At 41.4% G+C, this 13,745-nt stretch overlaps 1 protein-coding gene across 2 annotated transcripts in view; it reads left to right on the forward strand.

The window, feature by feature from the left end:
* The first annotated feature begins 4,551 nt into the window (after positions 1-4,551).
* The window catches only part of LOC131227930 (uncharacterized), a 42,007-nt gene continuing 32,813 nt past the window's right edge, over positions 4,552-13,745 (forward strand). For both annotated transcript variants that reach the window (XR_009162623.1, XM_058223760.1), the window contains exons 1-2: positions 4,552-4,703; positions 7,826-8,001. Coding sequence is in view for 1 of the 2 variants with exons in the window: in XM_058223760.1 (XP_058079743.1) it covers positions 4,649-4,703; positions 7,826-8,001 (231 nt within the window). In the remaining variant the exon portion in view is untranslated. The remainder of the gene's footprint in view (positions 4,704-7,825; positions 8,002-13,745) is intronic.

Here is a 13,745-nt window from a genome sequence, read left to right on the forward strand (position 1 = left end):
TTGCATGCTATTTAATGACTTCATTTTATTCCAACTTCGTTTTGCATATGTCGCCACACTCAGAACTGCCATCGTATGCAGATTAATCAGAGCCCACCGTGATTTAAGTACTACATCCACACTGTTCATTTGGTGGGTCTCCTCTAAGTTATGAGATATCCCAAAATTCAACCGTACATGGTATTCAAGCGAGTCACACAATCAGAAATCATGACTAAAAGATCTAAAATCACTTGGTCGGTCACATCTGAGTTTTTGATACATTTGAAACTTAGTGTGACTCTTCATCCAAATGAAACAAATACAAAACTGTACTGTATTTCAGAACCACATCTCCATGGGCCCTATAAACTATCATGAAAATTTCAATGGGTTAGTATCGACTTTCAATTGTTGTGTGTGGTGTGGCACAACTAAAGTATGAATTGGCCAGATTTTTAGGGTTATAGATCACCATGGAAAGACACATCTAATTAATTGGATGGATGACCTATATAGATGATGATGAAGCTCCATAGCTTGAATTCACGAGAAGCTCCATTTTCTTAGGAAGATACACCTTAACATGCACCGCACCAATAGTCCGTTTCATTTTCGGCGAGAGCGACAGCCGACTGGGGTCGGGACTGGCAGAGGGCACGGATTAGGTACTACCCTAGCCTGTTCCCAGCTCGGGACAGGCAAAGACTCCGAGGGCCACCGTGGTGTATAACTTTTATCCACACCGTCCATCTATATTTTCGTATAATTCTAAATTACTGGACCGAAAATAAGATAGATCCAAGGTTCAATTGGACCACACCACAGGAAGAAGCGGTGCTAAGGACGCCCACCATTGAAACCTTATTAGGGTCCACCGTGTCGTTTATTTCCCATCCGACCTGTTGATATGGTCATATACACCTGTATTAAGTGAAAAAACAAATATCATCTTGATCCAAAGCTTCTGCAGTCCCTGAGAAATTTTCAATGGTAAGAATTTAATCCGCCCTGTGTGGTCCATTTGAGCTTGAATCTGCCATATTTTCGGTCCAATATTTTATAATTATATAAAAAATTGAATGGACGGGGTGGATAAAGTTCATACATCACAGTGACCCCTCAATGGCCCTCGGAGCCTACACCTGTCCTGAGCAGAGAACAGGCAGGGTAGTACCCAATCCGCCCTCTCCGATGGATTCATGACGTGGGTGATCACCATCAGGGTGATCATCCGCAGTCAATGGGAAGAGCGACTAGAGTGACCGAGGGTGTCGGTATCTTTCAACGGGAGTTTCAAAACCTAGTCTTTTAGTGTGAGTAATTAAATTATCTTATTTCAATGTTTTGTATATGGGAAAAGGTACTATGCCCTCGAGCTTCTGGGACCGTCCCATGAGGTCGAGTTGTGTGGGCCCCACTGTGATGCGTTTCGAACATCTATCCCATCAGTCAAATGCACCATTCCATCATGGGCCTACGGCTCAAAAATCAAGTCAATCCGTGACTTTTGTGGGCCACACCACATACAGAAGTGGGGAGGGGTTGTGCACCATTAAAACATTCATAATCATTTTTGGGCCCACCGAGATGTGGTTTGCAAATCCAGCCCATCCATTATGTGTGTCCCACTTGGATGAGGGTTCAGACCAAGTTTCAGCAGCATTCAAAACTCAGGTGGCCCCACCAAGTGCTTTTATATGTTTTTGGCATGTCTTCACATGATTTTAAATGGTATGGCCCACCTAAGTTCCGTATACGGCTGATTTTTGGGATATCCCATAATTTAGAGGGGACCCATCAAATGCATGGTGTTGATGGTCGACATGCATCACGGTGGAATCCACACAGCTTGACCTCATGGGAGCTTATCCTGAGTTCCAGCGCATAGTACCTTTTCCCATATATATATATATATATATATATATCATGCTTTCGGCTTAATTAATTTCTTACAATTTTCCATATAAAACAGTAATTACGGCATAGACAGTTCAGATCGATCACTGGAAATCTCAGCATGTGGTCCCAATCAGAGCCAAAGATGGTGGTGATCTTGAGTCATGATGTACTGATCCCAATCAGAGCCAAAGATGGTGGTGATCTTGAGTCATGATGTACTGAAGATAAACTTCAATGCAGTGGGATTGAAGGCGGACTGTTGAAACATTAGTGGGTCCACGAAAATTTTAAATTGTAACTATTAGGTTCATGAAGTGGGAGATTCCAAGCTGTGATTTGGTTTGCTTCGTTAGGTGGGCCACACAGGTGTAAAATCATGCCCTAGACCTCTAAATTCACCTGGTGTGTCCGACATGAGTCTTGGAATGTCCTGGATTTTGGGGAATCCATTCATCCTTATATTGTACGTCCGATGAAAAGATTGGATGGTATAAACACAACCTGGTAGGCTCCATGCACATTTGGATTACTTTAATGATGGGAGGGCTCCCATCTCTACAGTTTCCCATGTAGCCCACTGAAGTGTTGTCGGCCGGATTCTTGCACCCATTCCAAATATAGGGTGTTGCACCTGATGGACGGCATGGATCCCATCCACATTAAGTCGTTCCATCCATATCAACGAATGTCACGCCCCCTATGCCGGCAGAGATTGTATGGCAGTGACTATGGGGCTCATTTTAGACTATGTGGTAGAGCAAACATGGTGACAGATGGGCCAATAAATATCCTGAGATACAGAAAAATCTCAACGCAGTGGTCTAATCTTTAAAAAGACATCAAGTATCAAAATTCACAAAGGAATTTCCCATAAGTCATTTCCCCCACTTTCAAATGGAATTACTGTTGTCCATGGGCCAGGTTTGAGTTGAACCAATGTCAAAACCAAGCCTCACCCACAAGTACAACTCAGACCTGAGTCCGGCCCAACCTTGTGACGAGTTAAAACAAACAGGTCCAAGCCCAGCCTATGATGATCTTGCACAACCAGGTTCAGAGCCAAGCCACCCTCTTTTGTGCAAGATCTAGGCTGTTCATTGAGCATATGCCCAATCATGCATAGTATTGACAAAAATGCCCTTGAAACTGTAAACCAGTCAGGCCAATCTGATGGGTCCTTAGACACTGTGTGAGCCTGGGTCCGGCACCAGCCCTACAATATCAGGTAAAGCCCATCCCAATTCAGGCCACACCCAAAACCCCATCAGACCAGACTTGATGAAAACCCAACTTAAAGGATATGAATCCAGCCTTCAAGAAGTAGACCCAGCCCAAGCAAGACCCATAACCCAGTTAATGTGGGTACGATAGCTGCTGAAGTAACGGTAGAAAGATCATTTTAGGGCATTAGCTAAAGAATAAGTCAGATCCAAAGCTCGAGTGAACTGCACCACAGAAAACAGTGAGAATTGAACTCTTACCATTAAAAACTTTTAGTGGCTACGGAAGTTTTCAATCAAGTTGATAATGTGTTTTCCTTTTGTTCATATTTGTGTGAACTTATGAACAGGTTGAATCTCAAATAAACATCATGGTGGACCTAGGAAGGTTGCAATGGTGGGCGTCACTCTCCCCACTGTTTTCTGTGGTGGGGTACATTCGAGCTTTGGATCTGCCTCATTCTATTGCTGATGCCCTAAAATGATCTCTGCAAATGGATGGATGGGGTGGATACAACACATACACCACAGTAGGCCAGTAGAACTTGGTGACGTTACTTTAGTAGCCAGGCCACTCAACCTGTCTGTAGCTAATCCACGTCCCTAAATCATTACTCCCTTATATTAATTGGCCGGTCTTGGGCTGTGCATGAAAGCCCATCAGCTCGTGTGTTTTAGCGTTTCAGGGCATTCTTGTGAATATCAAGCACTGTTGGCTCACCTAATAAACATCCTGGATCTTGCACTAAAAGACATGCTGGGCCCACAGCACCAACCAATACAGACATATTGTACAGGGTAACACCCGAGTACTAGAAGTATGGGGTGTTCCACTATCTGAACTCGACCCGAACTCAGTTTCGAGCCGAAGAAAATGGCCCGTCCCGACCCGAACTCAGTTTCAGGTCGGTCCGAGTCGAGCAAGTTAATTGGACTAGCCGGTTGGTGTACAGCCCTAATCTTGTGTTCTGATATGATTATATGTTAATCACAAACATTAAGCATCCCTTGGACAATAAGTTCCTGGGGAAGCCTTTTGAAGAATCCTTCCCATTCACCAGTTTTACCAGATCATTTTAAGGGAGGGGGCCAAAATTTAAAGCAGATCCAAAACGCAACTTAGCCACGGGGAAGAAAACAGATGTTATTGAATGCTCACCATTGACTCTCTCTGACTTCTGTTTCAAACATTTCAGGAACCTTAGTAAAAAACGTGGGCCAATCCTAATGTTTGTGACAAATCCTTCCCATCCATCGGTTTCATTTTGGAGGGTCCCACAGAAGGAAAAAAAAAAAAAAAGAGTCAAATCCAAAACATTCAATGATCACCATTGAATGTACGTGGTTTATCCACGCGGTCCATCCATCTTTCCAGCTCATTTTAAGGGTTGATTACAAAATTAAAGTATATAAAAAGCTTTAGCACATCACAACATAACGATGGGCCTCACCTACATCATGGGGTCATAGCCATTCGTTAATAAGGTGCTTATGGTGAAAGAAGAGGCGATTCTACGAGAATGGTTTAAAATAGGGGTTTTTGGTCTATGGGGCCATATATAGAAAAATCCCGGTCAGAAGACGAGTTTCAACGGATCAAAGGTTAGGATTATTCAACCAATCTTGTTTTTTTTGGATGGTGGCTCAGCGACTGCGTATTAGGCGTCATACGTAGCCAGAGTATCAAACAACTCCTTTCACTGCTCTCTCTCACTCTCATTTCTTTAATTGGGTAAGCTCTGTTTTTACAGAATTTTATAAGTTTGCTGTTGTATGCATACCGTTTGATTGATTTTGTTTTTATATATTTGCAATGGAATTAAAAAAAATAAATAAATAAATAAAAAATCCTTACTTTGTATTTTGATTGGATCCGATTTTGATTTTATTCGAATCCCGAAACAGATTTCTAATTGTGGGAAAAAAGAATTACGATCCGTGTCCTGCACACAACCTGTTCGATGGAATGCTCATGAGTAGATCTTCACATCAAACTTCAAAGAGGAGGGATATATGCAGAGATGTTGAAGAGGTGAGCTTCAAAACGCGCAAACTCGGCCCACACTTGTGTGATCTGGGCTATGCATCAGGTGGGGCTCAACATGAGCGTGCTCTTTACTAAAAACCAAGATGGTTCAATCACCGGGTGGGCCACAGTTTTACATTGATTACAGGCCGTTGGTGATTTTATTTCTAACTGTCCATTGTCTTTATCCACCTGTAGTGGTTGTTCGCAGTCTCGATTCACCCCTTCAATCCCACCTCAAACAAATCATCACAGCATTGCTCAATAGGACTTACAGGATCCGTGAGCTGAGGCTTTCAACAGTGTACTTGGTTTTTTTTTTTTTTTAATTAAATTTTTTTTTTTTTTTTCCAGTTTTGACAAATGAGCCCAGGGTTAGTTAATCCTGACCGTTGGTCTGTTGGGCTCATACTGTGGATTGGCCATTGCCAAAAATCTCTTTAGTTGGAATATCCTTGACACTAATCTTGGGACCTTTTTTTTTTTTTTCAGTTGAATGTGGAGTTTATGCTGTATTTATATTCTAAACCATCAATTTTCAGGCCACAAATCAAAAGGTTAGGATTGTCCCACTGAGGAGATTTTTGGGGCATGGCCTATCTGCAGTGTGACGCAATGGACCAATTGTCCACGGTCCCTACTTTCTAGAAATGAAACCCAATTATACTTAGCAAAGACTCGTCTTGAGGATTCTGCACTTCTTCCACATCAGAACTGAGTCAGATGTCCGGAGGGATCTTGGCACTATATGGTCTCGATATTGTTCTCAAATTCTTGTTAGCAGAGTAGATACGAATTAAACCATAGGCCATGTTGTAATATGTGCAGTGGGTCCCACAATTTGGATGATCTAGATCGGTGTCTATGGATGCCAAGTGTATTATGGACGAGGCATTGTGATTTGGTGAAAGAGAACTGAACACCTGCAGGCAAGGTACTGCGACTTGTGGTACCTTACAATCTTTCCCGCCAACATCCTGCGTTTGTAGGACACTAGAGCCATGAAAACAGCAGGCCCCACCATGAAGATCACCTGGCATAGGTGGGCAAACTGTTGTAATTAGTGGACAACTGATGGTCCGATCCAACGTACAAATGTGGCCCACCTAGTGAGCAAATCAGCTTGATTTTTGACTGATCTTCATGGTTGGGGCCATTGTTTCAATGGTACTGATTTCATAAACAAGTGGCATGCTAGTGAGAAAGATGGTCACTACTTGTGATGCTATTGCCCACAGGTGATCAGTCCTTGTGGTGAAGTCGGATATATTTAGACAACATGATTCAAAGTTTTGCTGGTGTAGCTGAAATTTTGTTTCCTATGATACCTAGATGCTTAGAATTGTTATTCTGTTTGTTCTGCATAGTTTTAAGTGTTATGTCAACTATATATGTGGTGAACTGTATGGTGATCAGGACCATTAACCTGGTGGGCTGCCTTGTGGATGGGTACGTGCCCTCTGTGCAGGGCCATAGGCATGATAATCCCATACAAGGCTGTTTGGATGCACCCTCTGAAGGGGTGTTTGAGGTTAACTGCTGTTTTGATCCAAAAGGCAATTGATGTTGTGCATTTATAAGCACTTTGCAAACCCCCATATCATCTCCCGCTTGACAAAATAGGTGCTAATATGTCAACTCAGGATTTGTCGGAGTCGATTGAAGAAGTAGGCTTGAAACCCCCTTTCGAGAAGTGCATCCAAACACACCCTTTATTGGACAACTCTGACCATTTCCTTGTTGTGGGGTTTTCAGGTTGCATTTGGACCAATGCACTTCTTTCTTTCTTTTACTGTTAACTTTTTTTTTTTTTTTTTATGGGACACAATGTTGGTGGTTAAAGAACAACATGCTCTCATAGGGTGAGCGTAGCTGAAATGAGGATGTCGAGGTGGATGAGTGGCAAGACGAGGAAGTTTATAATTAGAAATGAATGCATTTAACTTAGGAGTAGTACCGATAGGTAATAAGATGAAGGAAAGTAGACTTAGATGGTTTGGTCATGTGCAACAGAGACCAACACTTGCGTCGGCTAGGAGTGAGTTGGTACAAGTTGAAGGGTCTAAACTCTAAAGAGCTAGGGGAAGGCCGACGTGGATGTAGGTTGTAAGAAAAAGATTTGATGACCTATGGTGTAACTGAAGGTTTATCCCTTGATAGAGTGGAATGGTGGAACGTGATTCATTTAGTTTATTCCAATCAGTTAGGATAAAGCTTAGATGATGAAGTTAATTGTTACCTTTTCAGGTCATTAATCAGATGGCTGCCACAGTCCCATTGCCCTGGTGGATGGGCTATGGCCCATTCATGTGGTGCCCTGCCCAATCAATGTAATCTCTAGAGACGAGTGCCACTCATACAATAGAGATGTTTTGGCACGACTTCATGGAAATAAATGTTGCCTGCATGTGATAGCATCATTCCTCTTTATCAAAGTTACCATTTAATTCAAAAGAATATTGCCATACTGTATCCTGTTTGATACTTCGATTTCAACTTAAAATCCATGCACTATCCAAGTGATATCCTTGTCATATCTAGGTATTTTAGCATGCTATCCATTGGTTTACAAATCTAAGAATCAAAGCTAATTACAGCCATGAAGAGGCTAGTCACATTTTTCATGCAGAGTGCAAATATAATTTCTGACCTTTCCATGCCTTTCATCTACTGTCTTATTCTATGTATCTTTCAGCAGGGACCAGCTTTGCATCCTTGATTTCATTATCTTGTTGGTGGATTAAGAACAAAATGCCTCACCGAACAAGGCCTATGACTGCACTCTTGGTTTTCAAGGGAGTTAATGTTGTCTTGGTGTCGACAATCACTCCGGTTTATGATTTTGTGTGCTTCCATCCTTACTGGGAAAGAAGGGTATGTTCATCACCTCTATTTCGTTGGTTAGTATGATTTTTGTTGTAATGCTTCTATTCAAGCTAGACTACACCTTACTTTTGTAAGGCACTTGTTTTTATTTCCTTCTTAGTCTCATCTGTTGTCTATGCTATTCCCTCTTCTCATACCAACTACATAACCACATGGTAGTAGAGCTTTTGAGGTATTCAAGACTTAGAGAACGGTGTTCTTTTGTTTGAACCAACAGTGGTGCAGCTAGGACCCATCTTTTGGTAACCGAAGCCTTTGATCCAGTGACTGATGTCATAATACGGATCATGCTCTAATAGCTCTCCTAATAATTAGATGATCCTATCCATCCAATGAAAATGGACAGTTACAAACAACTGTTCACATTTGACGGGACTGGACATTTTAAAGTTAGTGGGGATTAGATGGTTATGATAATCTGATTGGGGAAATTTTGGGTGTTCCTACATCTGCCATGGGGCCCATAACTAGAGTTGGGCATCGAGTCGAGTCAGGGCTGATCCGACTCGATCCGGTTTTGAAATAGGCCTGACTCGAACTCGATCCAACTCCGTACCAAGTCCAGCATGCCTAACCCGATTTGAGTTCGGTCTGGCCTGGACTGATTCGGACCGAGTCCGACCAGGGTAGAAGTACTGAGTCGAGTCGAGTTGGCACCGAGTTGGATCGAGAGATGAGGAAGGGAGGAAGTTGAGAGGAGAGAGAGAGAGGAGGAGGAGGGTGGTCGCGGTGGTGGGTGGCTGCGGCCTTGGAAGAGGAGGAAGATGAGGGAGGGAGAGAGAGTTTGGAATCGGGTCGGGGTCGGGTATAGTGGGTAAGGTTATAGATGTTAGAACTTAGTGTTTTTTTTTTTTTTTTTTTTTTTTTAAATTTTTTTTAAAATTTTTTTATTACACACACACACACCCACCCACACCCAAACCCGAGTCAAGTTGGGTTTCGGATTGAGTCGAGTCTGACCGGATCGAGTTACTGGGTAACTTGAACTCGACTCGGTTTGAGTTTGGATTGGGCAAAGCCTACTCGGTTCCGACCGACTCACCCATTCGGTTCGGGTTGCATCAGGTCTGAATGAGTCGGACGAGTCAAGTCGTCCTGTGCCTAGCTCTACCCACAACACAGACAACTTGGATAACCAGAAGGTGGGCTCCTTTTTGCAGTTTGTTGGGCAAAACAAAAGTTCGTCTAACATTGTATGTTTCCTCAATATGGTATATTGTGTATGCTTCTCTATTTCATATCCTTACTCTAAATTTAGTAATGGAGAACAAATGAAAAGTTTGGTTTAATACAAGATATCTCTTTATATATAGTCAATAATTATTTTGTTGCATGCATGGTTTTACGGCTCGGAGACTTGGACAAACTAGTTTGGTCTTGAGTAAAAAAGTGTTTGACAAACCTTTTTCTCCAAATAAAAGGAAATACATACAAAACAGAAAAAAAATTTAAAAATAAAAAAGTGATACTTGGACTGATTTTAAGATAAAATCTAGTTAACATGTGACCTAGAAATGCAATAAATATCAATTCATTTTGTTGAAATACTAAATAGTTATCTAATTTTTAACAAAATAATATTTTGTAATAACTTATTTTATTAAATTAATGCATTTGTGGGAGGCTCCTAAATCATCTCTAGAGAATTCAGTAACCTAGATGTTCGATTTGGAAGTGAAAAATGGGGAGGTCCGTCAAATTGCGTGGTATTGACTCGTCCGAGTTGCCCTAACTCTCAAGCAACTCAAAGATATTAGTGTTGTGTGACGCGAAACTCCAATACGATGATCTTATCCTTAGATCATGATGACCATGGGATCTGTGTGGGCATGTTATTAATGGCATAACTAATATGTAGGTGTGTCCTAATCAAACATATTCATGGGTTATAAGGAGAGGCTTTCTTCTATTGTCCTTAGGAATTTGAGTTTGGGCACAACGACCATTGGTCAAGGGAGAGTTGTGTTCCATAGATCTCAGTGTCCTATTATTCCATCACACCCAGTAGGTTTCAGGACGAACCTTTGATTATTCTTATATGGTCATCTTGTGTGAAGGAACTGATGACGAATCACGATGGGAGTCTTTACCATCAGGCTTGATGATGAGTTGGTCCCTCCACCCTACCCCATATAGGAGTGTTAGTATTTATTGATATGAGATTTTGCTATTAGACACATTGGATACTTATATTGGAGGATCACTTAAAAGTCTCTGGGTCGGGAGACCCGTCATCCCTGATGTTATCAACTTGTCTATGTACTAGCTTTGACTAATCCTTAGACCTAAGGACATACGAGAAGTTCTAGTTCTTGATGTAATGTGCTTTGGCCTGCTTCGACGAGTCAATTGTAGTGGCCCATATGTGGTGTTGCTAGGTTTATGCATTAAGATATGGTTGAGGTTCATATGATCCAAAAAGGGATCCACTGGTAACATTCTTATGGCTGAGATTTGGTAGATCGGACCATCTATCAAGTGATTAAAAAAAGAAGAAGATGTCCATCAAGTATTTTTGTTGGTACTGGCACTCAAAAAGGTCTTAAATGGTTTGATAAATGTTTTTAATCATTGATCTTTTATTTTAATCGTCAAAAGGTTTTAATTACGCTTAATGGTAATTCCAATGGTTGAGATCTTGTGCTCCACTAAACTTGCATGGGTATTGGATCGAGGGTGGATGGCCATGATAAGTGGAGTGATTTGTTCACTTTGGGTACATGGTTAGGCAGGATCACAAACTTTAGATGTAGTAGGGCATGCCAAAGTTTGTATGGTAATAGAGCACCATACTGGTGTCTCTCAACCCTCTCCCTACAACCTTAATTCCTTATAAATAGATCTAATGAGGGATTGGAAAAAGAGCCTTGAACGTTTGGGGAAAGGGAGAGAGAATTGAGGTCCCTCCTTTACATCCGTACGTTCTTATGTGCGGGGTCCACCTTTGGACGGCTTTCATGCTCTGCCCCTACATTGCTATAGGGAATGATGTGTTGGCTTTTATTTTCTCCTAATTTGGGATAGATTTGGGAGAGAGCCTTTTCGATTGAAGAAACAACATCGACAGTCTACGTGGTTTTGAATGGTAGTAATGTACAAGTAAATCACAGCTCTTATATTTTTTATTCGTAGAAACTTGAGAATATCTAGATGGGGATTTGTAGAATTAGGTTATTTAAAATATGAAAATTTTAAATTATGCTTCGTGTGTCAGAAACTCTAGACTTGTCTAAGTCACCCCGAGTCTACGCATGGTGTATACTTGACCCAGTCCTGACCAAGTACGAGTTGACTAAGAAGAGTCTTCAAACCAGGGTCTCGTGAACACAGTTTTAAGAGTGGGTCAACCATTTTGAAAAACATTTCTCGAGGTAGATAAAATACTCCTGTTGGTAGGAGTTTTGCATCTAATAAGAAACTCGTGTGGTACGTAAACTTATTTGCTAGGTTGAGAGTTGTGTATAGGAGTAGGCTTGCATGGCTTGATAATGCATGGTTGGAATAGTTTGCACGTGGTTAAAATTGAGGATTACATATGCGTGGAGTGCAACCAATTAAGAGAAATAACTGATGCTTGGGGCCTGATTTTAAGGAATACCATGAGAGGTTGGGCTTTAATAAATTATCATTTTCATTCAAAGAAAGGGTGAAAAGTTTTAGGAGTCATGTGGAGGAGGAATAATTAGAGATGTAACCTATTGAAAAGGTAATGAAAAACGTATCTTGTGTGCCTATTGCTGTATTGCACATAGGAGGTCTCAAACTGGAAATTACTAATAATTTTCATCTTCTTGGTTGTGAAAAGCAAACTGTTAAACGAGAGCAAATGAAACTAGGCAACATAATGCTACAGGGGAAAGAGAGATGGAGATGAAGCAGTTGATAGAAGGGATTTGAAACTGTTGAACGGTAGTTCGGAGAAGCACACCCATGTTCTAGAAGATCTATAAAGAATGATAGTTGCAGTTGATTTGAAGCAAGATTAACTGTAGGCATCAATATCTCACAGTGGTGAGAAGGCGTCAATGCTTGGACACGTGATCAAAGGACCAAACCCGAATATCACATCAATGGTCCAACACAACAATGCAAATGAAATGGCACAAGCTAGAGTTATCTGGCTGGAGTTTCCCTTTTAAAAATAAAAAATAAAAATTGGAAGTCCCAATAAAATGGAACTATTGTTGGCAAAGAAAACCAGATGTTGCATCCTCATAGATTACGAATTTAAAGTTATCATGGTGGATGAAGGCTCTGTGGTGCATGTAAGTATTAGGATTTACACTTAGCCATACAATGTTTCAGTTTTATGACAGCTCTATGCGCGACAGCTTGGTGGGTGTTATGCTGTCTTGGGAAGCTATGCATGCTAGGTCCCATACTAAGGGATGTCACAAAGTTGTGGATGCAGTCACATAGAAATGTGTCTAGCACACCTTCAATGGATCTGGAGCAAGAGAGAGAATCCTCAAAAAGATAATCAACATGCTTTGGTAGAAGGAAAGGATTAATAGGATCTTTGATAAGAAGTACCTTTGGTGGAATCAATCAAATGAAGAATCTTGCTTTGCTAGACCATAGTTTTGGGGGTTTTCCATTAGGACAGTTTGAAAGGAAGAACTCTAAGATTAAGTGGGAGCTGCCTCGATCTAGGTCCTTTGGGGGCTCTTTGGAAAACCTTGCCCCCTTTGGGATCAAGAGCATCTTGAGAAATGAATGTTTGGAGGTGATGATGGCTTTTTCTGGGCCTTAGGTGAGGTGGGGTCAGATCTTGCAATGATTCATATGCTAAGAGAAGGGATTTGCATTTTCTCCTCCTATCATGGGAAGCTTCTCATTGAAGGAGATTCTTCTCATATTTTAGTGGGTCAAGAACGATAAGTTGGGGAATTGAAAAAAGGTTCACTTTTTAGTAGCTAGATTGGGAGCCGTTTGTTATATTGTTATGAGGGGTGTCAATGAGTTGGTCAATAGGCCTATTGAAGAGGGAGTGAGAAGAGGGTCACTTGCTTTTGGTCCCTTCATCATCATCGTCTGTCCTCCTCCTCCTCCTCCTCCTCATCATCATCTTAGCCTTACCCCAATTAATTGGGGTCTGCTTCATGAATGTTTTTCCGCTACACCACTCTATTAAGGGTTGTAACCTTACTAAAGCTATAAGTCATTAAATCTTGTCTTACTACAACCATGTGGAAGAATCCCTTGAAAAACAATTTACCGAGGCAGAAATAATGTCTGCAATTGAAGAGTTGGGTGGAGAAAAGGTGCCCGGTCCGGATGGGGGTCTGGATGGGTTCCCAACACTCTTTTATCATAAGTTTTGGGATTTGGTTAAAGGCAAGGTAATTGGTTTTATTAACAAATTTTATGAAATAGTCTCCTTGCTCCCGAAGTTTGGTGCCACGTTCATTGCATTAATCCCAAAAAAGCAAGGTGCGGAAAGCTTGTAGGACTACAGACCGATAAGTTTATTGGGAGGGCCATACAAAATTCTGTCAAAAGTTCTAGCCACAAGATTTAAAGCGACCTTAGGTGGAGTCGTCTCTAAATCTCAGGGTCCTTTGTAGTGGGAAGACAAATTGCAGATAATATCTTAGCGGCTCACGAAAATATAGATATATGTAACAGAAGCGGAAGGAAAGGTGTGGTTTATAAGCTAGACGTAGGGAAGGCGTACGATCATGTTGATTGGGGCTTCTTAGATTATATACTAGGTTGGTTGGGGTGTGGAA

Source organism: Magnolia sinica, chromosome 15 (genome assembly GCF_029962835.1).
Source record: "Magnolia sinica isolate HGM2019 chromosome 15, MsV1, whole genome shotgun sequence".
Taxonomy (NCBI): Eukaryota; Viridiplantae; Streptophyta; class Magnoliopsida; order Magnoliales; family Magnoliaceae; genus Magnolia; species Magnolia sinica.